Raw genomic sequence first — 27,990 nt, forward strand, 5'->3', positions numbered from 1 at the left:
GGGTGTGGTGGGTGGTGCAGGTGGTTGCAGGTGGTACAATACCAAGTACCTGAAGGGGGATCTTCAAGCCCTTGGAGCCCTTGGAAGCAAGCTTTAGCAGCTTTAACAAGCAAAGCATGAATAATAAAGTTCCCCGGGGAGCATAATGACACCAATTTCCTTACTCATCTGTGGCCAGACGTCGGGTCGCCCAAGAAAATAGAGCCAATCTTAGCAATTTGTGCTTAAGGCCAGGGGTTTAAAAGTAGAAAGAGTGAAAAATTTTAGTGAGTTACAATTCGAGTGGATTCCCCTTTTTTAGTTTAATTAGCTATGGTCTTATTTTCCCTTTTTGATACTTAATGTCCTTATGCCCTCTTTTATTTTTTTTATTTTTTTTTATTGTTGTGATTGTGATTCCTCCCGAGGTACATTTCGTATACCTGATTGCTCTGAAGTTCCTCGTAAGCAGCTAAAGGTTTCAAGTGCTTCCTAGAAAGAACCTTTGAAGTACCATTACGCGTTCGGAAAATTAGTGTTAGTAATTGCATTAGAGGTGTTACTCGGATATCCCGCTGTACATAGTGTATATACAGGCCATTTTTACTGTATTATTACACGATGCCAGCCATCTTTTAGTGACCGGTAACACTTCCCGCCCCCATCGAATTTATTTGGTGTTAGGCCCTGGTTGGCGTAAGGGAATTTATCAGGGCCGAAATCCCAGCAACCTCGGGTTTTATTCAGTACCTAGGTACACATCCAAAACGGTACGACGCACTGTAGAAGCTATTGAATGTGCAATAAGACGAAATCTGTAGTGTATCATCCATCAGTCAAAGCCTAGCCCTGCTTAGTCCCTGCTGTCTGCGCGGTCAAGTACATAATCCGTATGTATCAATAGTTTTGTTAATGCTGGAGATCCACGTGAATACCAGGTAAAGACCCTTTTTTGACATAAGTGTCTCCTATTCGCAGACTTTTCTCATCTTCAGCACTTGAGAGAGTAAAAACTGGATGATGATGATAATAAGCACGCATACAGCGCTGATATAAGTATGACATTCGGTTGAGGTGACCTACCTTATTAAGATGACGGATTTGAAGGCACATATACGTAACAAATAAGGGCTGCCTAATAGGGAAATACGCGTACATGTTAACAGACGCGTGGGTTAAGATCTTACCCTGTTGCAACTACACAGAGGTATACACTATTTTCTAGTTCAACGACGAAGCAATACATTAAACAGCATGGGTTTATCGAATACCCATGGCACTCAACATATTTCGCCAATTAATACTTTTGACCGATCGACAGGCATCATAAAAAGTACTCCAGAGGCAAAGCTCGGTGTACGTACGTAGTAAACATGAGAAGTACTGATAGGTAAGGTACCTATTCCATCTACTATGTACGATCTCCCTTCAATACTTCAGATGCATATGAACGGCGGCAGATCTTCCTTCTGCTAGCAGAGAGTAATGGCTGTTTCGTCATACATAGTATATGTTCATCATTCTACCCATACCTGCTATACTAAATGTCTAAGTAGTACATAGGCAGGTAATAAAAAAATAAAAATAACTCTCACCAGCTTAGATATGCTACGCCTTAGTAGCCTGTGGCTTCTCCCAAAATAAGACAATACATGTATTCCTTCTGGTCAAGCCTCAGGCGTACAGCAGGTGGCGGGCGATGTAACTTCGATAGACTATATTAGGTATAGATATATGCAACCGACGGATGACAGAAGCTAGAGGTTTTCTCAACCTACTATGTAACCTACCCTAACTCAAACATCGACTTTCCAAGACAATTTAGGTAATCAAGATCCGTACCTGTGCAGCCCGAAGAAGAAAAAAAGGGGCCGAGAGTTGCGTGATAGCAAGTACATAAGCATCCCACTGCCGGGTCGGGGAAGAAGCTGGTTCCAAGCGGGGATGATCAAAGAGGGAAAAAGAAGGAGGCTGACAAGATCAAAAAGTCTCAATCAACTCGAAAACGAATTGGTCACACCGTCTTTACATAGTCCTATGTAGATGTAAACCGCCAATTCGTGAAGGTATTAGCATTTGTCTAATGCCCATAACCTGCACGATACATAATGTACTACGTACGTTTCCAGGTAGACTAGGCAGAATGGCGTCAAAAAAGATGCCCCACCCCAAACCCAAATACCATTATATTACTAGAACTTCAATTAAATGTAAAAAAGTCAATTCTAGGTCAATTTAATATCAAAAATTACTATAAGATAGCTTTAGTATTATTCTGCAGGTTAATAATATATTAAATTAATATGTTATGTCGCTAAAGTGTTATTAGCAATGAAAATAAGAGTATGTTTTGAAATATTAGGTATTGGCTGGGGGGCATCTTTTTTGACGCGATTCTGCTAGGTAAGATAAATGTGCAATATTATACATAGCTAGGTACATGCATCCCACTAAGCTACATTAGAAAAGGGAGACCGAGTGGAATGTGAAGAATGTGAAATCCCAATTCTGGTCAAGAGCAATGCATGATGCGCAGGGACCACTACCCGTTTAGACCTACCAATGGAAGTCGTTCCTCACCCCACCGGGCAACGTGGCGCACATTGAGTGAAAACGGTCCAATCAACTTAAGCCTTTCCGGGCAAAGTCCGGAGCAAGGGGCATACCGCGGGTGAAGCAGGCACCATCCGTTGGAAAAAGCCATGTCGATGTGGAGAACCTGTATATGTACATCTGGTACGGATCCAAACTTCTCACATGTAAATAAGTACCTAGATACCTAATACCTATAAGAAGAGGTAGGCACATATATCTAGGTACCTTGAATGCGCATATCACGAAAGAACCCAAATACTGTATCATTCGATCAGTTGCAAACTTACGTTGTACATCAATTATCTAATATCATTTCAGCTCAAATCAATCTGGAGGACATCGTAGAAATATACTACATATTCTATATGCAGTAGACATGTAATATAGATATCCTTTCTTACCAAGTTACCATACGATACCTAGGCAGTTCGAACGCCCCAAACCTGCATAAAAAAAATACTCGGTACGATGTTCCCTGTACCCATTCAATACAATCTAAGCCCTTTCCAGACCACGAAAGAACCCCTGAGTTCAATGCATGATAGTAAGATAAAGTACTAAGTTACATATACAGTACCAAGGTCTAGGTACCGGTTCCATCTATTATGCACATAATTTGTATGCGGATGACTGTATTTGGGGTACCGCAAAGTAAAAACAAAAACACAAAAAAAAAACTTGAAAAATTGCCGCTCTTACCAGACGGGGTCACGGAAGACGTAGGATGGAACGCGTAAACTTGATTCTTACGCGTGCCTAATACAAAATATGGTTCCGACGATCCAAAATCATGCAACAATAACAAAAAAAAAATCTGTAAACATGTGTATTGTGGTTGTTGACATTTCGACTCCTCTCTCTGCAACAACAGACCACCATGCTAGTACTTGAGAAAAGACGGTAAACACGGCTATTTATTGAGTCTTGGTAAATAGTAGCTCGCTTAGGTCCCACTGGCGTTAGCACGTGTATGTCGATGGCAACGGTCTGCACGGTCTGCACGGTCTGCACGGTCTACGTTCGAAATGATCTTGATTGATTGCGGATAAGATACTCGGTTAGGTACCTCAAGCCCAAGCCCCAAGCCCAAGCCCGTGGGGATTAAACCGTTGGCGATCATCATCCACGGTTCACGGTTCACTTTAACCCGCAGGGTCCCCTACGGAAGTTGCACAAACTTAAGAGCGGCCAGAGCGTATGTATCGGCGGTAATACGCTGGAGAAACCGGGCTGTCGATGATATATGTTTTCTAATATCATCTAACTTAAGCTTATTGCTTGCTTGCTGCAGGTCTGTCTTTTTCGAGCGTCGGCCTTTTTTTTTTTTTCAATTCAAAACGCGCCTTCAAATCACAGCCATACACACACCCCTCGGTCCTAAGGATTGGGGCTCGCAGATTGGCGGGCCTTCGACGCCATCTTCTAGAAGCACGAATGCGGCATTACATACATAGTACACTACCAACTCCCAGGGGGAGGGGAAGGGAAAGGGGGGCTTCCAGCTCGGATCGTGGAGCCAGTGTTTTATCATCCTTGACGGCCGATCTATTCCCTTGTAACAATATGTAAGATGCCTTTGATCTGGGTGTACTACCTAACTAACATGTCCCCTTTGCTGCAAGGCCATGCTTTTTCATTCCTGCGTTTCTGGCTGTCGGGTCAGGTTCTCCGCCAGGTGCCAGGTACGCTGCTGCTAGTATGAAGTTGACAGACAACATGCAGAACTTACTTTTCTTTTTTCCTTTTTTTTTTCTTTTTCTCTCTCGTCGGCTTAATTAATTACCTCTTATTGTGGAACCATCCATGTGGCTACGAGATGCGAAGCAGAGCGAAGGGTGGTGGCTCTGCATTGTGTGTCTCTCCGAGATCGAGCTGAACTGCTTGTGGAACGCGGGCCGTTCCCGTCGCCAATATTACTCGGTTTACTCTGCCCAGTGGCGCAGATGCGATGGCGTCTTGTAAGACAATCTTCGTCAGATAGTAAGTATGTAGGACACGGCTGAACAAGGACACACTGCGTTCGAGGAGATCGTTACGTGTCCAGTCGGAAGACGTGAAACAATATTATCGTCCGAGTTCTGTAGTGTTTGGGTCAAATCCTCCGCGGTGCGGTTTGATGTCATGAATTACCAAAATACGATTCATGGCCCAACCCAGCCATGTGGCTCCTTTGAATCGCGCACCCGATAGGTGACGGTTACTTGAATATTTGGTCTACGGTTTTCAGTATTGCCCGGCTAGTCATTTGAATGGACGGAGTCTCATTCTCACCTAGAGATGGGTAGATGGCGGGAGATTAACGGGTCTTTACAAACGCGCAAGCGTCTAGATGTAACTAAATAAAACATCACGATACGCAACCCGCATTGTCTATAGGGTTTCTAGACTAGCTTGGCTGTATAACTGATTCACGAATCAGTAAAGGGGAGATGCCTTATTTAGCTACGTAGTAAGTAGATGTAACTAAGGAGTAAATGCGACATGCCGACGGATCTCCAGTAAAGACTTCTAGTGATGCCGCCGTCGATGGAGCTTCTGACGTAGTCCCAACATTGGCAATGGGCAAAGCAGCATCATATTGCAGTAAGCTCTGGAAGTAGGCTACGTACCTAGGAAACAATATCCCGCGGCCATGCCATGAAAGTAGTAGCCACATAAGATACTCATCGCTCTTGAAGTATGATCATCTTCAATTTACTCTTCCATCACCTACTTGCCCGGAGTGCTCAAGAACGTCGGCACTGATTCTCACCATTTTATTCTAACGCTCTCGACTACCCCGTTTCCAAAGCTATATCTCGAGCACTATGGAGCAGACAGAGATCAATCAACACGCGCATGCGGCGGCCCTGGAAACATGACGAAGACGAAAGATCGGAGAAGCCTACCTGACTACGTCTCCTTGACCGGCTCCCGCCTAACGTCAAGAACCACCTCATCGTGGCGATGAGCGAGTTAAACCTCCAGATCCCTACTGTTCGCGTTCGGCGGTACCAACACCGTAAACACGAGATCGGGGGAGTCAGCCGCGGACCCGGCCCGCTGAGCGTGAGCGAGAGCTTGGGGTGGGGGCATCGACCGTGCAGGGCTTATCCATAGAGATGTTCCTCGTGGCCCAAGCTTGTGTTCACTATCTTCATGCTAGCTGCTGAGAAGCATCGTGGAATGTTTATTGCTCCTGTTGGCGGTTGGGATCGGGTTGTCGCTGTTCATTGCCGAGCTTATGTACGTTTTCCTTATCATCTCCCCTTAAGCCGTCTCATGATACTCCACATTCTAATTTCCCTTCATCCCCTCCCCCTAATAGAAACATCGTTAACGCAACGATTTCCAGGGGAGTCTACTACACCGACGGAAGCGTGAACTCAGCGCGCTCCTTCGACCACTACCACTACCACTACCACTGGATCTACTAGGTCAGCCCGACCCTCGGGTCGCTGCTCGCGTCCGGCTTCTACATCTTCATCAAGCCGCTTGAGTGCGAGACCGTCGACCCGCAGCAGGACCAACCGACAGACGGATCCGCCGAGCCGAAGCCCGCGCTCCAGCACTACGAGAACCACGTGCGCTCGTGGGACGACGGGTCCGCGGGGTCGGCGAGGGTTCGTACATCGTATAGGAGCGGGTCGGGTATAGAGGCTGAGCACAGTCAAGAGTGCGCGTAGAAGCTACTGTTGTTTGTTGTATTTGCGTCTGGTGCGGGTGGTGGTGTGGTGATTATTTGGTTTTGTGTAGATAGAGGTACTCAAGTAGTAAGGTCAGGTACATATTTAAAACAGATCGTCTATTCGAAATGGGTATATCTCCTACCTAAGGCAACCATAATCTCTACATTCCTTCCCCTTTTAGATGCAGAATTTCTTGTTGTCTACCTAACCTAGGTATCCTTACAACTATATATTATATGGGAGAAACTCATTTAAAGCAAGATGGATGTTGAGCTTGACTATCCCCCCCTTTTGGCCTCATGGGTATAATAAATCCGTAGGGGTCGTGTAGTTTCAGATGCATCTATGATAGCTACAGACTAAGTATGTTACGCTATTGTTGAGAAGTGTGAATGTAGAGGGAGCCTAAGGGTAAGTACCTAGGTAGGTAAGTAATTACATCAAGCAATGTCATGTGGCTCCTTATTATTAGATGCCTAATGTCAGCGCCTGGGACTGCTTGCCTGTTCTTCTTTTATCCACAGGCGCGGCAATCAGGATCACGGCCCATCCATCTCAGGTAAAGATGCAAATGTGGTATGATGTCTGTACAAACAGTCCTAGCCAGTGATATGAAAAAGGATAGGACAAAAATCACCATACTCTCATGCAACTGCTTCAAAGGAGACAGGTATGGCAGAGGAGCAACACAATATGTTCCTTTATTCAATTCTATCCACTTAAGATCTTGTAACCTTAGCTTCACATGCATTCACTGTCCATCTAGAAGGTGAATAATAGGGGGCACATGACGCTCCAAGCACAGTAATACAGTGTCAAGTCACCTCTCAGGTACCTCCGAGAATACCTTTAGAGGACACTAGGTAATATAAGGTAATAAGTACCTATAAGGCACCCAAGGCAGCTGCTTGATTAATATTTTGGTGAAGAACGACTGTAAGGTTAGGCAAGGTAGGTGCCTATCTCTTGCATTGGTTCCAACTCCTCCTACCTACCTACCTTTACTGCCTTCTATGCATTCTAAGGGCCTAAGGTACTTACCCTAGGTAGTTTCCAAACATGTAAGGTTCTATTTTTTTTTATCTTTTGCGGGGCCCATGCTATTGCCTGGTTTATTTCTTCCCTTTTCGACATTAAACCTTCCGGTTTTTCCTCCTCTGTCTCGAAACTTCTTCCATCTCATACACAACAATCATTTTCCCATCCACTAGATACCTATACCTTAGGTACCTAAACAAATACGTGATAGGTCTATTTAATCAATACTAGTTATTGATTTGGTCTGTCACGATACGGAGCGAGACTCATATTAGGGTAAGTTTATTTTCCTTGTCAAGGCAACAGCAAAAACCCCAAACTCGTGCAAAGATCCCCGTACTCCCTACTATACACCAGTTCACCCCATCTCATTTTATTTAACTGCCCATGCCTATGCCTATGCCCATGTCCCTGTCCCCCCTTCTACAACATAAAGCTTCCCAAAGGGATGTCCTCATTCGGGCAGATATCTTATCTTTTCCTTTCTTGGGAAGCACTCCCATTTGTCCCCATCGCAGAGCCTCACAAGGCTTAACTATTACCAGTTTCATCCATGCGTATGACTACTGTCTGCCTATCACTAGCACGCATGATTAAATTCTCTCTGCTTTGTGCAAGTGTCTCTCGCACCTTCTTACGTCTTTACTAGGTCTACAACTGAAGGCGACTTCAGCCTTGATTACACAAAATAAGCACACCTCTACTTATCCCTTGCCATTACCCTTTGTTATTCTCGTTTCAGCTTCACCTGGATTGATATTTCAAATACTTGGGCGATTGGTTTACTTGTGAAAGGGATCTTAAGGTACGTTACCATACTCTTAACCCTCCTGTCTTTCATATTTAACTCACTTCTTCCCCCATTATCCCCGCCATGGTATATGGGCCTTTTGAGTACCTGTCATATAAACTTTATTATACTATTATTTACATGCTCCATCTGCAGTTTACTTGGCCCGTATCTTCTGCTAACACAGGCTACTAACAGGGAATCATACTAAGGGCCATATCCATTCTAATTTTGACCATACTCTCGAACTTGCCATCCCTTAGAGCAGTTTCGAAGATGTCGCGCAGCAACGATTCTCCCCAGAAGTAAGTATTTATTGGCATGGTTTCTGGTATTTTTCATTAACATCTCAAATAGGTTTATGTGCGCCGTTGATGGCGAGTGGCTTGTTGCTGACAAGTTCTCTCGAACTCAGATGGCTAAATGGGAGAGGATTAAGGGAGAGGATGGCGTCACTGCTGGCAATGCTGGATTAATCTGCAAAGAGCACACAAAGCAGACTACAGCACCTTATGAAATCCAGTGCAGTGGTCCTTGCGGTCTATGGAAGCATAGAGATCACTTCAGCAAGAACCAGCGTAACAATCCTGATGCTGTAAGTTTCGGTGCTCCATGGATACTTTGTCGTTTTGTTGACTAGTTATCATAGCAATGCATAGACTGCACCCTCTGGGCGTGCAACTTCACCGGCGACGAGGCTCTTGATGAAGCCCCGAGCTTTTACATGCAGCAGTACGACATCTTGTCGCAGGCGATGGAAGTACAAGAGGAGGCTCCTGCCTTCGCGGCTCCCGGTGCGGCTCTTGGGGACAGACCCAACCAGCTACTTCCAGCCGACCATGATGCTCATGATAACGGAGTTGAGGTAGGAGAAGTTGACGAGTCGGTGCTTCGTTCCATCACTTCCATGTTGTTGGTCGATTCCGACGGCCAGCCTGCCGATCTTCCGCCTAGCCATCCTGATCACAGGGGCCCTGCAAGAGCTACTACCACTCCGGCTGTCGAGAACACTACCGATGGTGGTTACCTTCCGTCGATTGATACTTCCACTGTCACCGCCACTGCAACCTCCACTGCAACAGCCACCGCAAACGCCAGTGACGGAAAGGATGCACGCATGGATCGACTCTACGGTTATAATCCCTTTGACCCTTCTGGTAAGAGTGCCAAAACGGCTTCGAACGATGGCTCTGGTGAACCGAGCGGCGAACCGAGCAGCAAGGCCGAATCAAAGGTTTCGGAGGACCAATCCGGTAAATGGTTCAGAGGTGTAAGTGCTTTGGAATCCTGTATCTAATCTACGGAACTAACGGTTTCTAGGATTCTCGTCGAGTATTTTACGCGGCGCCAGCTTATGCGAATCGTATGACAGACTTAGCGAATTCTCACATCGCCGACAGTGACAGTGAGGATAACTAGGCGAGTCTCGATGGCGATACATTGGGCGTTACTTTTTCGTGGCTCTAATAGCTCGTGTTGCCATATATGAGTTTGCATGTTTGCAAGGTTGGCAAATGGTTAGCCCTGCCTAATTACTGACTGCAACGTCAGAAGCAATGGGTGTACTTTCAGTTCTCGATCGCGATGCTTTCTTACAGATAGTCCTATAATTATAGTGATTTTCTTCACTCTTAGTGTAATTTTTCGTTCGTTTCTCATGAATTATGAAGGCCTGCCATTGTGGCCTAAGTCATCCTGTTTTATGGCTAAGCCAAAAATCCCCTGACTTAGTATCTGAACTAGGGCTTTATTATACGCCTATAAGGCAAGTAGATGCTTTCTAATTTATGCTTACCCTCTGCTTCATGATAATAAGTGCTGCTTTGTCTTCTAGTTCGTACACTTTGGTTTTTGGTTCCGATCTCATGGACTCGCGCGTTGTACCTCCAACCTTTCCTTTCCTTTCCCACCCGAGAGCGTGACACCGATCATATGTTGTACGTACTGGGTATCTTTCTCCCGAATATCGATGCCCGAAGAACAGGGATAATCCCCTTGATAATGCTACTCTGTCGCCCGGCTTCTATCAAGGACGGTAATCCTCTACTGTGACCACCCGTGGAGCACGGAGGCCCTTTCGAAGGGGAGGGCATTTCGTCACTTTGTCTCAGAAAGGTCCCCAGAGATAATATCATGGCTAGGTATGTATGTCCTTGAGTTATCTTTATTTGCCTGGAAGTACGTTATTTCTTTATGAACCGTATCTAGGGCTATTTAAATCTTTAGTTGATGATGATGATGGCAGAAGAACACCCTTCGTACGACAAGGCCAACCATTTGAAAACTAACAATCATAACTGGGAGGCCCAGAGCATTCGTGGAGTGGAGTCAGAGTATCCGGAGAACGGTACGTCTCAGCATGGGCCGCTTTCTTGCGGCCACCCTCAAGCACCCCTCGATGGCGATAGCTCGTCCTTTCTAGCTTGATGGGCTAGTATAACCCGAATAGTTCGAGACTAACAACCTTTAAATTTCACAGATAAGCACGGGGTAGATGAAGATGAAGGTGGAGTCGGCCCTGATTATTTCAATGTGGACGGACGCTAATAGCAAGCAGCCGAGGCAGCTGAGGGATACCAGGTCGCCAGGCCCCACCAGGAACAGTCCGCATCAAGTTCCTCAGGCTCAACCATATCTTCATCCATCGACAGTACAAGTACGACTAGCACAACCGCCGCTATCAAAACCCCACCGAGCCCGACGAGCCCAGCAATAGGAGACGCCTCTAGGCCCGGGGTCCGGTTCACCGACCGCGGACCACCCCGAACGTCGACCGGCCACCTCCCGGCGGTGCATCGACGGTCCGGCTCCGGCGCTGGGGTGGGGGTGGTAGAATGGGGTATGCTGTTCGACGAGAACGGGTACGCGACTGCGCGGAGCAACCAGTTCCTGAGGGGCCTGGCGAAGTATATTGTACGTTGCATATTTACCCAGATATATATAGAGAGAGAGAGGAAGATAGACGCTGCCGTATGGAATTGGATACTAGGTGACTAATGCGTCTGGAGTCGTAGATCGATGATCTGGCGCCCGGAAGCAATGACCTTGTCATCACCCCCGAGAAGCTGTGCGCTCTCTACTCGAGATATAGGCTGAACCCGGAGATTTACCCCTTTATCGGTGAGTTTTTTTTTGTTTTTTTTTTTGCCAGCCTGCCTTTGCCGGTACCTTACATCTCAGTCTTCCGCGACCTGCAGATTTCGCACCGGTGACCATGGGAGTGAGTATATACTAGGAATAAACTAACCACGCACACACATGTACCTTAGAAATCCTCAACTCCCGAGCCAGGGACGTCCACGAGCGCCTCGCCGACTTCTTCACGGACCTGGACTGCCAGTACCACCTCGTGCCGCCGAACGCCTACTCGCGGCCGCGCGTGCCGGGCCTGACGCCCGCCGGCTTCGTCCGCTACTTCACCACGTGCGTCCTCGCGCACCCGGACGAGGAGTTCCGGCGGCTGGACAGGATCGCCGCGGACGTGCAGCTCGTGGCCGATGCCCCCGCCTACGCCTACGCCGACACTGGCACAGGAACGGGTAAAGGGGTGGGTACAGCCGAGCCGGAGAGGCTCCCCAGGCAGCTGTTCCGCAGCCAGTTCCCCGTCCGAAACGACCCGCGGTCTAAGAAGGTCCTCGCCGCCGCGCTTGACGACTTGATGTACGATCTCCGCCTTCTCGAGCCCGGCAGTCCCAGGTCCTCGCTGGCACTCATGCCACCATCAACACGACCACCAGCATTGCCGCCGCCGCCGCAAGGTACCAAGGACCGGAGCAGTGCTATCGTCCCGATAATCCGGCGGTACGTCTTCCCCGAGCGGAGAGGCGACGGATATAGCAGCAGCAAACACGCGGAGACGGGACGCTACAACGACGACGAGGAGGAGGAGGAGGAGGAGGAGGAGCGCAAAACGTACCGCGATCGGGAGCAGAGTCGCTACTACATCGGGAAACAGCTTAGCCGGTACCAGATCGCGTCGTCGGGGAGTAACAGCAACCACAACCATAACAACCACGCCTCCCATCGCGCGCGAAGCCCACCGCCGCGCACAAGGCCGTTCCGCGCCTCCGCGCCGAATATCGTGAGTAGCAGCGGCAGCGGCAGCGGCAGCGGTAGCGGTAGCAGTTCCTTCCGGTCAGCGGGGTACTTACCTGCTCCCCCCGCTCCGGCTCCGGCAGCATACTCACCGACGGACCACGCCCAACGAGCCAGCGGGAGGCGTCAGAGCAGCGGCGGGCGGATCGAGGCGGTGCATACCACCAGCACGACTGCTTCCGCTCCCGCTTTCCCGCCCCCGGGGGAGGTCCGGGAGCAGGATGAGGAGCAGGATGAGGAGAACACGGCGCTGGGATCGACTGCCGGGGAAAAAAGGCGGCACCGCTACAGCGGTAGGCTACGGCGGTACAGCGCGACCGAAGAAAGAGAGAGAGGAAGAGGAAGACGGGACGGGGAGGATGATAAGGGCCCGACGTGGGCGGAGGTGTTGAGAGCGCCTAGTTCGGGGTTGGCTTTGGGCTCGTATTCTCAGCCTCAGCCTCACGCTCATCAACATCACCATCAACAACATCACCATCATGATCATAGCCACCATAGCCACCATGGTCATAATCACGGTCACCACCACCACCACCATAGAGCAGAAGGGAGTAGTAGTAAGGAAGGTGGGAAAAGCCATCATCATCATCATGCCCGACACCACTCGAGCCATTGAGTTGGGAAAAGGGGGTAAATGGGGGGGGGGGGGGGGGGGGTACTAGTAGGAATAGTGGGGCAAGATTGGAAAAAAGGGGGAAGAACGAAACAACAAGAATGGGCTAGTTAGGTACCTAACTTTAGAGTTCGCTCGCTATATACCACTTCTAGGTACTCAAGGGCGTTGGTATAGAGTAATAATGTCCGTATAATATCTAAGACGGGAAGGGGAAATTGAACCAGAACACTTATACCAGCAAGGCGGCATTTCCTGTCAACTTCGGTATAGTCTTACTACCTAAGGTAGCATTATGCATCATACTACTAAAAATATAAATTCACAAAGTCGTCTTTTAATAGGCACTTTTCCTATGACAAGATTCAATTATATGTACCTAAGGTGCCTAGGTAGGTTAGTTACTCAGGTAGTGGTTTTATATCCCAAGCCGTCCATCATCATCTAGGTACCTTAGGTACATATTTACTATTTTCCTTCAATATAAGATGATTTTCAAAAATGGGTATAAAAAAAAGAATTAATGAGAGGCATTTCGCGTGAAGAGTATCCATTAATCTTCATCCTTAAATCCCATCTAGTACTGATCATCTTGACTAGAAACGTCCGAGCTAAAAGAGTATGGCCCTTCGACAACAGAAAGTTTAAAAAAAGGGGGTAATCAATCCTTTAAGTTGGTAGCGCAAGTTCTTCAGACACGAGAAGTCGCATCGTGTGTCTTCTCCTGAGAAAATCGTTCCCTCGTGTACTCGATATCCGCCGTCGCGGACGGGACCTTAGGCGGTGCGACGTCGCGACGGAAGATGTAGTGGGCCCAAAAGTAGATGAACTGGTCCGCGCCATAGCGCACTAGGCTACGGATTGGGACGTTAAAGACGGCGTCAAGCTCCTCGAGCGTCTTTTCCTTCGTTTCGGGAAGGAAGAAGAGCACAAGGAAGAATCCGATAACGTTCCACGCCGCGTACCATGAAAAGGCGCCTTGAGGCGTCCATGCTTGGGTCATCGCAGGCCACGTGAGAGAGATTACGGAATTAAAGAACCATGTTGTCGCTGTTGCCAACGACATTCCGATTGGCCGTATGTACAGCGGGTACGCTTCGGCACTGTATGTGAATGGAACCGGCTAAGAGGTAAATTAGTATAAGCATTATTCGGAAAGCATTGAGCTTATCCTACCCCTTCTCCTGGCGAGTAAACCACGCCGAATAGATAAATACCTAACGCTATACAGCCAATATGGGCAGTACTATTTTCCGGGATCCAAAAGCTGAAGCCCGTGAAGAACAAGAAGAGAGACATGAGCTGTATTACTACGTTAGCTACTTTGCCATGAAATGGATAGTTATAAAGAGATGGACCTACGGGGAAAGTAGTAAGAAGTAGATTGCGCCGACCAAAGGTATCGATGGTGTAAAACGCTGGAAGAGCGAACAAAAAATTGACGATACCGAAACCAAGCGAGGCCACGAGAGCCTCTTGGGTAGAGAAGCCACTTTCAATGAAGATTTCTGTTGAATAGTACGCAATGGCATTGACACCGCAGAATTGCTGCATGAACATAACAATCTCCGATGCAACCATGGCATTCCGGTTTCGACGGATGGTAAGGAACTCCTTAATTTTGCTCTGGCCTATGTGCATAGTTTCTTTCTCGACCTGAAGGAGGGTGTCCATATAGAAGAGGTCGCGCGCGGCCTGGACCTTTTCGAACCGTAGCTGGCAGATTGACTTATAAGCATCGGCGTGTCGATTTTTGGTAAGGTACCATCGAGGCGACTATGGTGTTTTAGTAACTAACTTCTTGGGATCTCTAGAGGCTGTGTGTCACCTACCTCAGGGGTAAAGTATACGATAGCGCAGACGATGACAGCCGGTAGCAAAGCGGATCCCATCATAAGGCGCCAATTGAGTCCTATAATTCCAGATAAATCCGGAACGTTGAAGAAGGCCAAATCCATTACATATCCAAGCATGATACCGAAAGCAGTCCACATCTGCCACTGCATAACCAAAGCACCACGAAGCTTCGGCGGGGAACACTCGGCAGCGAAGATGGCTTAGAGATAGTTAGCGCTGTTTATATCCATCGTTCTGTAAGTCCAAAATGCCAACTTACGGGTTGTAGCTGACTTCGGGCCAATGCCAAGACCGAGAGCAAAACGCGCGATGAACATATGCCACCAAGTATTTGTAAAGGCTTGCCAGAAACAAGCTAAAGCCGATATGGCACAAGAGACGAAGACGGTACCGCGGCGCCCGAAAGCCTTATTCATCGGTTCTGTAAGCCAGCAACCAACGAAGGCGCAGCAGATGTACGGTGCAGCTGGAGGGTTGTCAGCTATTGTTTAGCTGCTCGCCGGGAAGAATGGACTTACCATTGACGAGGCCTAGGAGCCATGAATCTGTTCGGACGCATTGGTTAGCACGTAGTGTGGGTTGTGTACGTGACATCGTCTCAATAGCTTACCCCTCTGAGAGTTGGCATCTCCTATACCAAATTCGGCTTTGTAAAATGACTGCGCACCATTCACTACAGTCTCATCCATACCTTGAACGGCGGCACAGAGCGAGCAGATGACAATTACCGCATAGAGCATCTTGGGGTTTGACCATTTGTGTGTGATCTCTTTGTCGAGAATGCCCTTTTCACGATCGGTAAGCTCGTCGATGGTGTCGTACTTATTCAAGTTACCGGCAATCATGGCGCCGAGCCGAAAAGCACGAATGTCCTCCGCATCGGTAATGCCATGCTTCGCACAGAACTCTTCACCTTGCTGGGCTAGCTGTGTCTGAGAGAGACCAGCAAGAGGGTTCTCTAGCTTGGCTGTGGCTTCTAGACGTTTTCTCTCCCCTTCATCTGGTATCTTGTCTTTAGTTTCACGATGCTCGAGCTCGGAGGGAGACGCTTCAGAATAGCGAGACCCTTTCCGAGGTTGGATATCCTCTCTCTTCTCCTCTGACGGACCATCTTTGGGTGGGTCTCCCGCATCGGAAGCCATGTTTTTGGTCTAATCACTTGATTATGAAGCTGTATAGACAACTTTTGGTTCTCAGTTTACTTATTTCATCCCCTATGAGACTTTATATAGTGCTGATACAAGCTTAACTGGCAAGGTGGAGAAGAAACCAAAACTTGAAAATACACAGACAAAATAACAACTATAGGTATGAACGGGAGCCTCGGGACTAATTATATCAGTCAACTGGACAAGGCAGTAAGTAAGGGCCACATAACGATATGCACGCTCGATCAAGGGCTCGGGCTCGGCAGCCTTTATTCGCAAAAATGACCGTCGATCATCGCGTGAGAGCTATACATGACGGGCGGGATATAGTGTAGTACAAAGGCTATACTTCGAGCCTCGTTGGTCAAAGGGGCCTCCGAAGGATTCCCCTAAAATGAGCCGACGTCATCTTGTAGTGCTGCTCTATTCGGGATGACAGGGGTACTTGTGCGGACTCTACGCTTGCTGAAGTATAGTATTCCTGGGGTAAGCCAATGGAAGACGATTAACTTTTGCTTTTTGCCAAGGAGCCCCCAAGCTTCCAACCGCAGTAATTCATGGATCAGTCCCTGATCAGTCCCTCTAGGATGCCTAGTAGAAGCCGAATGAGAGGACAGTGACGTAGATAGTTCTAGGCTTTGCCGGCATGGTTTGCCAGATATCCGAACGGCAGCATGGACAACGATGGTTAACAGTACTTGGAAAGCCTGAATATATTAAAAAAGTGATAGGGGTTAGAATCCTTCGAAGCAACACTGCGCGGAAACGGGAACGAAAAGATTTCCAGATTGCACCACACACATTATCCATGTAAGTGAAAGAGAATGAGCTTCCAATACGGCCAGGCCAATACGCTGACATGACCATACCGAATGAAGTTTTATGCATATCGAAAGTAACTTTGAAGCTCTCGTATGGGGGACAGGTATGACACTTAGAATCAGTCAAGGCATTTTTAAGTTGTAGAAGATGCAATGTAAGATGTTGGATGTTGGATGTTGGTAGTTGCCCTGTACAATACCTACGGTATATGGATGTACCATGTAGTATGCCTATGCTCGGTGTAAGAGACTAACCCCGTACCTATCAGTTGTTACACGAGCCTTGCAGCTACCCGGTTTAGCTTCTACCATTGCACGCGCCTTCTCTGCTTCTCCACCTAGATCTGCTGTGAATACTTAAGGTAATTGTAACCTATACGTATTTCTTTTCCCGACACAAAGGAAAGCGGAGGAAGTGGATGTCATTCAAAGGTTGGGGTACCTATACCACATACCGCATGTAATTGGCCAAGATCCCTAAACAGCTTCCTGTGACGTAACTCGAACCGCACCTTTTTCAATAAGCTTATCATCCTCTCATACTTGTCATCCTCTCATATATGCAGTATACATTTCTGATATCCTACATACACACAGACCCCTGTGACAATTTGTATTGAACATACTTTAAACGTTGCATTGTTGTAGTAAGCCTTCGGGGTGTTCCGAGCGATAGTAGTAGAAAAAGACTCCTAATTATGTGATATCCGAACCTTTGACGAGGCATGCATAGCAGATAGACAGAAGGAATAATAATATATGTACATCAAAATGGTAGATGAAACCTCGCCTTGTCGCACAGGATTCGTTGTTTGCGCATGTTATAACTGAAAACGGATCTGCGCAACTTGTGCCACCCTCCTGGTAATTCCTGTGTAGCTTGAACTGAGTCCTACCCATACACGAACCAGATTCCTCTTTGGTAGGTCCACCAGATTTTGTGCGAATTCCTCAGTCAGCCTTAGTTACACTGACATATATACAATGTCGAGCACCTGCCGGGCAACTCGAGCTGATGGAATATATGTATGATCGCCACCGCCGTTTACCCCTCTAAGTAATACCCCTAGACCGCTAGAAACATTCGGGCTTCAGCAGGCGATGATGTACAAAAGTAGCCGGTACGGTATTCATTCAGCCTGGGGAATTCGTATTTTTCGGCTGTCTGATGTGAGTTCCCAATGTCCTTAGATCTTCGCCTGCGCTAGCTTTTCTTCGAGCCCTTTTTCGCTTCAGGGCAGACCACTCCGTCTTCCATGCCGAAATGCTTTCTCGCAATTCCTCATCGGCATCTTTCGGCACGTAGCTTAAGCACTGCACCTCGATCGCCTTTAGCTGAATCTGTAGGCTGAGCATCTCCATCTCACCTTCGTTTCGTTCACATTCGCTTCCCCGCAACGGTCAGCACCAACCAAAGCTTCGAGTAGGTAATGATCGTCGTGGCTAAACTTACAGTTCCTTGACCCGCTTTTCAAGGTAAATGATTCTCTGCGCGGCGCGTTCCGCACGTGTGATAAGTAGTTCGTGGATATGCTGCATAAGTAGTATATACATATCAGTCTAGATGTGCTTATAAAGGGAGCTGGTAACGCTCTTACATCTGTTTCCTCCTGTCGAGCGCGTAGTCCTGAGACAACCTCTTCTAGTTCCTTGCACAAAATTTGTGCTTCCGCGGCGACTCGATTAGCCTGCACTGACGACAACTGAGACCCTTTAGCGGCGACAACTTCACGTGCATCACGACTTTCTTCAGTTTGAGTAGATGAAGTCGTGTACGTAGGTAACGGCGCGGTTGAAATACTAGGCATCGTATGCCCAGGTGTTAGCGGTCCCCAGAAGGAGTCGCGTTCATTTCTGCTATCCTGCAGTACTATGCTGGTAGGTCTCGACTTTAGAGACTTCTGATTTGGCGGATAATCTCGCGTGGATAGAGCCTTTTCCATCTCGTCCACTTTCGCATGCAGTCTATTGACATTCTGCTCTTGGATATTATCCTGTTTGCTTAGCTGAGCGGCAAGATTATTTAGTCGCTGTACGAGGACGTCTTTGCTGTCTTGTACAACGGATTCTCGCCCAGGTCGCCCCGCCTCAGTTAGATGCACAAGGGATGCAGATTTAATAAGGGGCGACGTAAACTGGCGACGCGCTGGAGAGAACGGAGACATGCCTAAGGAGTGAAGCCGCAAGGACGGCAAGGACGGAGAGGCTGGTGGTGATGATTGAGGAGTTGCAGCAGCGTGGTATAAGGACCAGGGGGGATGATACTCCTCTAACTTGGCGCTCCGAGGGGGCGTTTGCAGGGCCGGCGTGGCCGGAGGGCTATCCGGCTCTGCATCCGAATCTATGTCCGTCATAAGGTAAATTAAGGTAACTACAGGTCCGATATCTATAGGCAGTTTATATTAAGGACGTCCGTATAGCCGTTTATAAGAACTTCCGTATTTGGACAAAGAGTGATGGATGAGCCTGGCAAGAGATGCCTGACGATGTGACATATTCTTCGGTCGGAAATCATAGATGCAAGTTTGATGTAACCTGGATCCGTGCACCGTAAATGCTGGCGTCTTGTGTAGGCCTAAGGCACCTGTAACAACAGCTATTGGAAGTACATGCGCCTACATTAACCGCATACGAAGCAGTCATATCGGGCACTAAGCATGTGTGTGTTGTTGTTATTGTTGTTGTACTCCCTTTTAAGTCGAGGCGCTATGTTCCTAGATCTAAAGTAAGATAAAGTTTTATATTTGGTAGTTGCGCAATATTCTTACATTAAAAAACGTAAGAACTGACTTCCTGTGCATTTAGTAAGTAGTATTTCAAATCTCCAGATTATGTTGTACAATGCAAATACCTACCTAAACCTAGCTCCAAAAATCAAGTCAACCGTCAAAGTGAGAGTTAGAGAGTTAGAACTTAGGGCTAGATTTGGCGGGGGACCCGCATTAGCAGGTACATAATGAGGCGCCTAAACACTTGCCGATTTTGCATTAGTACCTAACGCTTAACGTAGGGAGCTGGGTAGCTGGGTAGCTGGGTAGGAAACACGGAAATATGGAAATACGGGGGAAAGAAACTTTGTTGTCCAACTTGTGTTAGGTACCTCTTACCTGGAAGCAGCTGGCGAAACAGCTGTGCGACTTCCAACCTCCCATGTCTCCGCGCCCCCACAATCCAGCGGCCAATGACGGCTTTCGAAACTCTGCACTTAACGAATGGCCGGGTCCATTGTTCTCCATCTCCATTCTCCAAATGTCTAAACTGCCCATCTCACACGGTCTTAGGATTTTACGTACCTAATCTTTTTCAAATGTTCAGTCTTCGAGGCAATACTATTCAATTCATCAATAATGAACTATTGTCTACTTCGTTGCTGTTCTTATCCTTATTAATCTCTTGTCAATTTTTTTGTCTATAGAAGAAGTCACAAAGAGTCTCACGTTGCGTTCTGGCTAACTAACCGGTACCTAACCTAGACTTTTTTAAAAGCTCTTTATTTCTTTTTTAGAGCCTCGGCACTTTAGCTTTTACAGATAGGACCCTGCTATCCCGTTGCTATCCAACGTCATTCTAATTCCCGCGGGGTGGTCTGGTACTCCGATCTAGTCTCGTGCTATTGCTCATAGCCTCATACTTCCCCAACTTCCACATTTCCAATTCGAGTCTCATGGCCTGAACTTCTCTTTCCTACCTGAGATTCAACACATCTTCAGGCCCGACAAGCCTACCACCGAGCCCTCGTTAATCAAACGAACTCGCCCATCATGTCGTGGAAGGCATCCGAAAGGCTGATGGACACCATCCGCCATTACTCCCTCTTCCCTGCCACGGGGGTAAGTTTAAGGCAGATGGTCCAGTTTGGCGAGAGACCGTCAGTTGGTATGTTATTACTTTTTGCACCTCTTTGTCGTCATGATTACAATTGCAACATGCTAACTCTGCATTGCCGTTTTAGGAACCCTGTTTCGAGCCTCTCAATTTCTCGCCGAAGAGCTACCAATTCGCCTTGCGCACCGAGTGCAGGAGCTCACAAGCCTTCCCGATGGACTTAGTGATATGCCATCGGTCAGGAGAGTCCAGGATTGGTATGCGCAGTCGTTCGAGGTACGCTCCCTGACTTAAAATGCGATGGTCGTGAGCATGAGTCATCTGACATGTGATAATAGGAGATCATCAACTTGGGGCGACCAGAGTTGTCAAAAGAAGTGCGAGATCGACTCTTGAACTCGGGGAAATTCAGTAACGGCAAAGGGCCTATGCTCTCCGAAGCGACTCCGAATCCAAGTATCCGCGAAGGTCAGTATGCCTCGGCGCCGCCGGCGCAAATTGGTATGGCAAACAGTAAGAAGCACCAAGCAACAAGGAGATACTTTGCTATGGTAGACGACAATGGCGATTGGCCACCGGAGTTACAGGCGTACAACTCCAAATTTGCACAGACATTACACAAGATCAAGAGGCGGCACGATGGCGTTGTCACAACGATGGCACAAGGCATCCTAGAATACAAACGAAGGAGGCAACGCATGCAGATTGACAATAACATACAGTCCTTCCTGGATCGTTTTTATATGTCTCGAATAGGTATTCGTATGCTTATCGGACAACACATTGCCTTAACAGATCAGAGCCACCACCGCGATCCTACTTATGTCGGTATTATCTGTACGAAGACAAATGTGAGGGATTTAGCGCAAGAGGCCATTGAGAATGCTCGGTTCGTATGCGAAGACCACTATGGACTCTTCGAAGCGCCCAAGATCCAACTTGTCTGCAACCCCGATCTGAACTTTATGTACGTCCCCGGCCACTTATCGCACATGCTCTTCGAGACCTTGAAAAACTCGTTAAGAGCCGTTGTCGAGACGCACGGGCAGGACAAGCAAGAGTTCCCAGTGACGAAAGTGATCGTCGCGGAAGGGAGGGAAGACATTACAATTAAGGTCAGCGATGAGGGTGGCGGTATACCGCGAAGTGCCATCCCGCTGGTGTGGACTTACATGTACACGACTGTAGACCGGACCCCTAACTTGGACCCTGATTTTGATAAGAGCGATTTTAAGGCACCGATGGCGGGCTTTGGCTACGGATTACCGATCTCGAGGCTTTACGCTCGATATTTCGGTGGTGATTTAAAACTGATTAGCATGGAAGGGTAGGTCACCTGTGTTTTTTTTTTGGGGACATCTCAGAAAACCATCCTTTTCACGCCACTAATTCAAAAATTGCAGGTACGGGACGGATGTGTATCTGCACCTCAACCGCTTGTCGAGCTCGTCGGAGCCCCTGCAATAGCAATCAGCAGTCATGAGGGAGTGGTCATCGTCCCAAGGATTGACGTTGCCGCATAGAATCAAGTTGAGGAAACGGCTCAAGTTCTTCGAGGTCTCGGAGCGCAAGCAGGTCGGCGACACCGAATCCATGATCAGCCAGGAAGACAGCCGCTTTTCTCGCGTCGACGACGAGAAAGCCGAGTTATGATCATGATTAGGTATCTACCTATCGTCACGCCGGTTTATTTGTATGATTTATTTATATAGGTCCTTTTCTTGTTTTCTTTTTTTTTTAAATCTCGGATTTTATCTATCTGTCCGTCCGTCCGTCCGACAATGGATGGGATAGAGATGAGAGACGAGAGAGAAAGAGAGAAGAGGGATCAAAAGGTGAAATTGGGGAGAATAACGTGTAATAGTCAGAAGAAAGAAAAATGAAACAGGGCGGCCTTTTTTGGGGAGAGGAAGAGAGATACGGCACGCCGTCTTTCTCTTCTCTCTTCGTTTTTTTTGGGGGGGGTTTTTTTTTCGGTATCACTCTCCCCAATGCTTCTTTTTTTCACTAGTTCTAAACGGCGCAGGATGGGAAATTACGGACGGAGGGGAAGAAAGGCGGCCGGAATGACTATGACTGACTACTTACTACTACTACTACTACTAAGCTCTGCATCAAGGCATGGTGATGGTGTATGTGTATATATATACAAAAAAAAGCATTGAGAGAACTAGGCCATTTTTCAGAAAGAGCAGCCTTTTTTTTCTCCCGCCGCAAGTGTATATACCTAAGTAGATAAAAAACTGCATTGATCAGGTATTGAAGACTTTGTTGTTATTGGTAATTGCCCTTGTTATCATGTTATACTACCTACCTAGAGGTACCTATAACAAGTACAGGTAGTTTAAACTATTCGCTATGTCTTGCGATCAAATAAGTATACACCATGCATGGAGGTAATTTTAGTATGATACCCCCCTCTCATATTCCCTTTCGTAGTTTCCTCCTTCCCTTCCCTACCTTATATATATACAGCCATTATAAGACTACCTCATAATGGTTTCCAACGCTATTCCTTTCCTAACATACACTGGTCCTAATCATGTGCCTAATAACTATGCGATTCGCTTCCGTCCGCTATACTGTTTGTTTTCCTCTTCTGGATCTTAGTACAAGGAGGTATGGTATCTCGTTTGAATCTCATCACGCCTTGTACATCAAATCTATGAACCCAGTCGCCAAATCCACAACAACGGATTTGTTCGGTAGACTTCCTGCAACACCGTAGAGGGCGGCAGCATCACCTGTAGCCTTCCCCTTAGGTGACTTTCCCTCGACGACACGAACGCGTTCCTTCTCGCGCTCCTCCTCAATCACAGCTTCGAGATCGGCGACGAGGCGCTCCCATACCTTAACGATAGGCATAGTGACAGCGACGTGCATGGCGGGTGGGTTTTGTAGGGCATTGAGATGCCAGCCCTTGTGGCTCATGCCGTCTGCGATGTCGTAAATGTTGAGGTTGCGGGCGGTGAAGGCGACAACGGAAACGAGGGGACGGCCTAGGATCTCGAGTTCCGTGCTGAGGGTAGGGGAAGATGTTACGTGTTCGGCAATCTTCTTGGCGCATCCGACGATCTTGACGCATGATTCGATGTACCCGGCTTCGCCGACTCGCATCATACTGGTCCAGCACCCGGCGATAAGGGCGCCGGGGCGGGAACCTGCGATACCGGGAGAAGCGTATACACCACCGGACCAGTCCGGGGAGACGAAGTACTGGTATGTGCGCAGTTCCTGAGTACGGTAGAGGACGGTGGAGCTGCCCTTGGGCGCGAAACCGTACTTATGCGTGTCACAGGAGATAGAGGTGACACCCTTGAGTCGGAAGTCGAAAGGTTCTGTGTCAAAACCAGCCCTATCAAGGAACGGGACTAAGAACGAGCCTAGACAGCAGTCTACATGCAGTGGTAGACGGCGTTTCAACGCTAACTTGGATAGAGCGGAGATGTCATCCATGATACCATGAGGGAAGTTGGGTGCGGATCCGACAAGGATAATAGTGTTGGAGTTGATGAGGCGGGATACACGGTGAACATCCACTTGGTATGTGGGGGCGGGACAAGGTACCAAGTGAATCTTGATCTTGAAGTAGTCGCCAGCTTTCCGGAAAGCCGTGTGTGCCGTCTCCGGTAGGATCCTGTATCCGTTAAGTCAGTACCTAATTCCTAAGTGTAGATTAGATTGTGCGCTATACACGACTTACATCTCGGGTTCGGTAACACCACGCTCTGCATATGCCTTCTGCCGCGCACTATAACATGCCATCAGGATACTCTCGGTTCCACCACTAGTGCAGACACCGGCAGCGGTTGGTGGGGCATGGAACATGGAGAGGACCATTGCGACAACCTCGGCTTCCATCTTCCGAACACCAGGGAAGACGTCCGGATGTATCGGGTTTGCGACTGTAAACTTTCCGTAGGCCTCCGTCTGTAACTTTAGCAAATCCTCCTCGCCGTGGTATACAGCACCGGATACATAACCGTCTTCCCACTTGGTATGGTCCATATTTGCTAAAGTATCGAGCTCAGCTCGTAGGGCATCATCTGTCCAGCCTTCCTTTGGCAATGTTGTGTATCGTGTACCATCGACAGGGATCATCTTTGCCTGCACCTTGGCTAATGACTCGGTGATCTGCTTTCGTACCTGTGTCCTCACTCCCGGGGCACGTAGGAAATAGCCGTATAATACACGTCGTACATCGTGGTATAGTTCTGCTATGGTGCCGAAGAGGCCACGGCCCTTCAGCTTCCAGAAAGTGCGACGGACAATACGTAGAACGAAGAAAAAGAAGACAATATTTCGAAGTCTATAGAAGAACGCAATAATTAGTTTTTTTTTTTTTCCTCTTTTCTCCGTCTTATATTTCATGTATTTTATAGTAATTTTTTTTTTGAGGATACTATTGCAATAGCACATAGGACGTTAAAACACTTACAAGTCGATATTGAAGAATTGCCGAGGGTTAATGGTCCGGGAGCGCTTCTTAACGCTATCAAAGCTTTCGCGCAAGCTGATGGGCATTCTTGAAGAACCCGGCATGATGTCGACCTGCTGTAACCAAAACGGGCTCAATTGCCAGATATTGTCAATCCCGTCTAAACTATGCAGAACATCTCAAAGAAAGAAACTCGAGGGAAAGCTTCAAATAAATACGTAATTGAGTAAGAAGAATTGGTTTCTTCTTATCCCCCAGACAAAAAAAAATACCTAGGAAAGATAAGTTTAATAAGTTTCGTCGGATCCCGAGAACAACGAAGCTGCGCCGGAAAGATGGTCCCGCAGAAGAAGGGAAGCAGCGAAGGCAAAGAGTACCTTCGTCTAGTCGTCACATGCGCAAGCAAGGATGTTCGGCAACACCATAGGTGGAACCCTTCCCATGTTTACCCCTGTCTAGCCTAGGCCCGTCTTCCCAGATCCGGTAATACCCTCCAGGCTATCGCGAATGCGAGCTGCTTCGCTGTTTCTTACATAGTACCTGTTAAGATGACAATTACCTTTCACCTCAGTGGCCGTTGGCTCTGATTGAGGTTACTATGTAAAAATATACCGAGGTACGCTCTTGAATTATTTCACAAACTCAGGTAATCGTCCCTGTCTCCCCCATTTTAAACTAGATATGCAAGTGCTTTCTTTAACTTGTGGTCAGCTCCAGAACGTTAAGCTATTAAGCTATATAATGTATAAATAGTGTATAGTGTATAGTATTGTCACGTTAATACAATATAATTCTCATAAGACCTTAAAAACAGTTTAAGGGGATAAACATAATAAGAATGAAAGGGCTTAAAGCCTGTAGTTCAAAGATGAATAACTAATAAAATAAAAGATGAGTTTGCTCCGGTGTCTCAAGTCCCAATCCTAGATACCTAGGTACTTCTCACCATTGGACAAAAGCGTATTACATAATCCAAGCCCAATCCAACTAGCGCATTAACGTTTCTCCCCATTATACTTACCCCACCGAGAAGTTCACAATCCCACTAATAACGTGGTTTCCTTGTGCCAATGGCTTGTTGGCATAAGGCACATTGAAAGAAGAGAACGACGTCAGCTAAGTGCACATTGCGCCTGACGTATCGTAACTCGTTACACTTTTCTGTTCTTTATTTTATTTTATTTTTTATACATTTATACTTTTTTTTCTTTTTGTTTTTTACATCTACATCGTCTAGGTCAGAGGAAACACCGAACGACGTAAAAAAAAGAAAAGAAAAAAAAATCTGTTTCGAGCTTTAAATCTCTTTTTTTTTCTGAATGTCCTACTTCCTTCTCTATGGATCGATATAGCTCCACCTCTACTACCACCACCACCACTACTACTACTACTTCTACGACCATTGCCGCAAGTACTACACGTAAATTTTACACCAAGCAAATGATATGATGGACAACCCATCGATCCACGATCTTCCCCCCCAGCCGGGCGGCCCCATGCCCCCTCCCGCCTTGGGACGCGCTGCTGCTGCTGCTGCTGCTCCCCCTCAGCCGCAACAGCTCCCTCCCCAGATGTTCACTACTGCTGCGCAGCTGCTAGACCTCACCGATAGTAAGGCAACACAACACGACGCGACGAAATGAGCGCGGTGTCCCAAGGTTCTTTTCTTTTTTGTTAACCAGATTTTGGCATTATATAGAAAAGCTCTTGGTGTGTCTGCGAGATGGCCGGAAGCTAAACGGAGTTTTACGAAGCTGGGACCAATTTGGTGCGGGCTCCATATACAAACATATCCCTATTCTCATTCCCTTTTCTTTATTATTTTTTGTTTTTTTTATTGGAATTAACATAACTAACATAACACTCCCCGCCTCTAAGCCAACCTAGTCCTCCAATCCACAGTCGAGCGCATATACGCCACGACGTCCGCGCCCTCGGACCCGCAGCCCAAGGGGTTCTACGCGGACCGGACCCACGGCATCTTCCTCGTGCGCGGCGAGAACGTGCTCCTGCTCGGGGAGATCGACCTCGACAAGGATGACGACCCGCCCCCCGGGTTCGAGAAGGCCGACTTCGCCGTCGTCGAGAAGCTCGCCAAGGAGCGCAAGGCCATCGAGAAGTCCAAGGAGAAGAAGAAGCTCCAGAAGCTCGCCACCCTCGGCTTCGAGGGCGAAAACTTGGGCGAAATCATACTTTAAAGATGAACTATGAAAGAAGAGAAGAAAGAGAGAGAGAGAGAGAGAGAAAGAGAGGGAGGTACGGGGGATTCTTGTTACTAGGCTCACATCCAGCCGTTCGGGTTACGTTAGATGGATGAGCACAAACCCAAAAAGGAAGAGAAGGAGTGGAAAATATACGCCACGAAGGAGGCGTGGTATGTTAGGTACCTAACCAAGATGGATCAAGGGACAGAATATTGTGAAATGTCTCCTTCATCAACCCTAGTACACAGGACTGGTCTGGAAGAATTGCTAGCAAATCTCACCAAAGAGAATCGGGAGCCGCACCCGCACTCGTACTCACACTCCCTCACATTCCCCTACCTAAAGTTAATTACTTAATCGTGGGCTATGTTGTATGTATGTAGAAGGCGTGAAAAAAAAAGTATTCTTTATACCTGGGTGATTTGAGAAGCTCCCAGTTTGACTCGGCTTTGGCTGCCTCTAGTTACCTAGGTACCTAACCTCATACCCAGCACCTAATGTTCACCCCTCGAGAGACATTATTCTGCACGGCAATGACTTTTTTGCGTGTTAATTAAAAGTCCTCGCTTGCTCTAAGATATTCTCTTGGTTTAGTAGATGTGAGCGGCGGGAACGTGGAATAGGGGTTAACTCACAACATGCGATGCCATCGTGAGTAAGGCAGGGTGTATAGGTAGGTTAGGTTAGGTACTCATGCAAAGCAGAGTGATCTAGGATAAGTATTGCTATTGCTATGGCGTCTTAAGTAGGTAGTATCCATATTTCATCTTCGAAGGGACGAGTCTCCGTAACTCAAGGTCTATTTATATATTCTCGCTAGGTAGGTAGGCACTTAACCTCATATGTACCCTAGTCCTGAATTCCAATATCGGGCTATTTTTGTAATAAGCTATATGTAGGTAGGTATCTACCTCTACCT

At 47.4% G+C, this 27,990-nt stretch overlaps 8 protein-coding genes across 8 annotated transcripts; 5 read left to right on the forward strand and 3 right to left on the reverse strand.

Annotated features, from left to right (window-relative positions):
• Positions 1–5,520: 5,520 nt before the first annotated feature.
• On the forward strand, positions 5,521–6,239 carry F4812DRAFT_455298 (uncharacterized protein; the record flags this gene model as incomplete). The annotated part of the gene is made up of 3 exons (XM_047936799.1): positions 5,521–5,622; positions 5,674–5,799; positions 5,991–6,239. The coding sequence occupies 3 exons, from the start codon at positions 5,521–5,523 to the stop codon at positions 6,237–6,239; spliced, it is 477 nt and encodes a 158-aa protein (XP_047793502.1).
• A 2,107-nt stretch (positions 6,240–8,346) lies between these two features.
• F4812DRAFT_455299 (uncharacterized protein) lies at positions 8,347–9,489 on the forward strand (the record flags this gene model as incomplete). The annotated part of the gene is made up of 4 exons (XM_047936800.1): positions 8,347–8,375; positions 8,428–8,665; positions 8,720–9,340; positions 9,391–9,489. The coding sequence occupies 4 exons, from the start codon at positions 8,347–8,349 to the stop codon at positions 9,487–9,489; spliced, it is 987 nt and encodes a 328-aa protein (XP_047793503.1).
• Positions 9,490–10,308: 819 nt separating this feature from the next.
• Positions 10,309–12,781, forward strand: F4812DRAFT_467366 (uncharacterized protein; the record flags this gene model as incomplete). The annotated part of the gene is made up of 5 exons (XM_047938646.1): positions 10,309–10,417; positions 10,550–10,576; positions 10,628–10,983; positions 11,085–11,190; positions 11,340–12,781. 5 exons carry the CDS (start codon positions 10,309–10,311, stop codon positions 12,779–12,781), a joined length of 2,040 nt encoding a protein of 679 aa, XP_047793504.1.
• A 244-nt stretch (positions 12,782–13,025) lies between these two features.
• F4812DRAFT_467375 (uncharacterized protein) lies at positions 13,026–16,076 on the reverse strand. Its single transcript, XM_047938647.1, has 7 exons — positions 15,246–16,076; positions 15,154–15,180; positions 14,895–15,101; positions 14,611–14,834; positions 14,141–14,554; positions 13,955–14,080; positions 13,026–13,901 (listed from the first exon to the last, which is right to left on the reverse strand). The coding sequence occupies exons 1-7, from the start codon at positions 15,775–15,777 to the stop codon at positions 13,470–13,472; spliced, it is 1,962 nt and encodes a 653-aa protein (XP_047793505.1). The 5' UTR covers positions 15,778–16,076; the 3' UTR covers positions 13,026–13,469.
• Positions 16,077–17,621: 1,545 nt separating this feature from the next.
• On the reverse strand, positions 17,622–19,658 carry F4812DRAFT_169907 (uncharacterized protein). Its single transcript, XM_047929922.1, has 3 exons — positions 18,203–19,658; positions 18,058–18,137; positions 17,622–17,991 (listed from the first exon to the last, which is right to left on the reverse strand). Exons 1-3 carry the CDS (start codon positions 18,956–18,958, stop codon positions 17,739–17,741), a joined length of 1,089 nt encoding a protein of 362 aa, XP_047793506.1. The 5' UTR covers positions 18,959–19,658; the 3' UTR covers positions 17,622–17,738.
• Positions 19,659–20,192: 534 nt separating this feature from the next.
• On the forward strand, positions 20,193–22,484 carry F4812DRAFT_169996 (mitochondrial branched-chain alpha-ketoacid dehydrogenase kinase-domain-containing protein). Its single transcript, XM_047929924.1, has 4 exons — positions 20,193–20,480; positions 20,557–20,705; positions 20,768–21,756; positions 21,833–22,484. The coding sequence occupies exons 1-4, from the start codon at positions 20,366–20,368 to the stop codon at positions 21,894–21,896; spliced, it is 1,317 nt and encodes a 438-aa protein (XP_047793507.1). The 5' UTR covers positions 20,193–20,365; the 3' UTR covers positions 21,897–22,484.
• A 212-nt stretch (positions 22,485–22,696) lies between these two features.
• Positions 22,697–25,202, reverse strand: F4812DRAFT_413123 (PLP-dependent transferase). The gene is made up of 3 exons (XM_047932756.1): positions 24,868–25,202; positions 24,133–24,738; positions 22,697–24,066 (listed from the first exon to the last, which is right to left on the reverse strand). Exons 1-3 carry the CDS (start codon positions 24,969–24,971, stop codon positions 23,073–23,075), a joined length of 1,704 nt encoding a protein of 567 aa, XP_047793508.1. The 5' UTR covers positions 24,972–25,202; the 3' UTR covers positions 22,697–23,072.
• A 765-nt stretch (positions 25,203–25,967) lies between these two features.
• On the forward strand, positions 25,968–27,736 carry F4812DRAFT_413126 (Sm-like ribonucleoprotein). Its single transcript, XM_047932757.1, has 3 exons — positions 25,968–26,478; positions 26,567–26,635; positions 26,746–27,736. Exons 1-3 carry the CDS (start codon positions 26,313–26,315, stop codon positions 27,063–27,065), a joined length of 555 nt encoding a protein of 184 aa, XP_047793509.1. The 5' UTR covers positions 25,968–26,312; the 3' UTR covers positions 27,066–27,736.
• The last annotated feature ends 254 nt before the right edge of the window (positions 27,737–27,990 follow it).

This window comes from Daldinia caldariorum (assembly GCF_022478825.1).
Source record: "Daldinia caldariorum strain CBS 122874 unplaced genomic scaffold F4812scaffold_2, whole genome shotgun sequence".
NCBI classification, from domain to species: Eukaryota; Fungi; Ascomycota; class Sordariomycetes; order Xylariales; family Hypoxylaceae; genus Daldinia; species Daldinia caldariorum.

Coding starts and splice junctions, on each gene's coding strand:
- F4812DRAFT_169996 (XM_047929924.1), top strand. CDS start 20,366: ATGTCGTGGAAGGCATCCGAAAGGCTGATGGACACCATCCGCCATTAC. Junction 20,481..20,556: donor TGGCGAGAGACCGTCAGTTG/GTATGTTATTAC, acceptor TTGCCGTTTTAG/GAACCCTGTTTCGAGCCTCT. Junction 20,706..20,767: donor GGTATGCGCAGTCGTTCGAG/GTACGCTCCCTG, acceptor ATGTGATAATAG/GAGATCATCAACTTGGGGCG.
- F4812DRAFT_413126 (XM_047932757.1), top strand. CDS start 26,313: ATGATGGACAACCCATCGATCCACGATCTTCCCCCCCAGCCGGGCGGC. Junction 26,479..26,566: donor GCTGCTAGACCTCACCGATA/GTAAGGCAACAC, acceptor GGCATTATATAG/AAAAGCTCTTGGTGTGTCTG. Junction 26,636..26,745: donor ACGAAGCTGGGACCAATTTG/GTGCGGGCTCCA, acceptor CCCGCCTCTAAG/CCAACCTAGTCCTCCAATCC.
- F4812DRAFT_169907 (XM_047929922.1), bottom strand. CDS start 18,958: ATGACGGACATAGATTCGGATGCAGAGCCGGATAGCCCTCCGGCCACG. Junction 18,138..18,202: donor CTCGACAGGAGGAAACAGAT/GTAAGAGCGTTA, acceptor CTACTTATGCAG/CATATCCACGAACTACTTAT. Junction 17,992..18,057: donor GAAAAGCGGGTCAAGGAACT/GTAAGTTTAGCC, acceptor GTTGCGGGGAAG/CGAATGTGAACGAAACGAAG.
- F4812DRAFT_467375 (XM_047938647.1), bottom strand. CDS start 15,777: ATGGCTTCCGATGCGGGAGACCCACCCAAAGATGGTCCGTCAGAGGAG. Junction 14,835..14,894: donor CCCGAAGTCAGCTACAACCC/GTAAGTTGGCAT, acceptor ACTATCTCTAAG/CCATCTTCGCTGCCGAGTGT. Junction 14,081..14,140: donor TACTTCTTACTACTTTCCCC/GTAGGTCCATCT, acceptor GTAGTAATACAG/CTCATGTCTCTCTTCTTGTT.
- F4812DRAFT_413123 (XM_047932756.1), bottom strand. CDS start 24,971: ATGCCGGGTTCTTCAAGAATGCCCATCAGCTTGCGCGAAAGCTTTGAT. Junction 24,739..24,867: donor CAATTCTTCAATATCGACTT/GTAAGTGTTTTA, acceptor GTTCTTCTATAG/ACTTCGAAATATTGTCTTCT. Junction 24,067..24,132: donor GGTGTTACCGAACCCGAGAT/GTAAGTCGTGTA, acceptor TAACGGATACAG/GATCCTACCGGAGACGGCAC.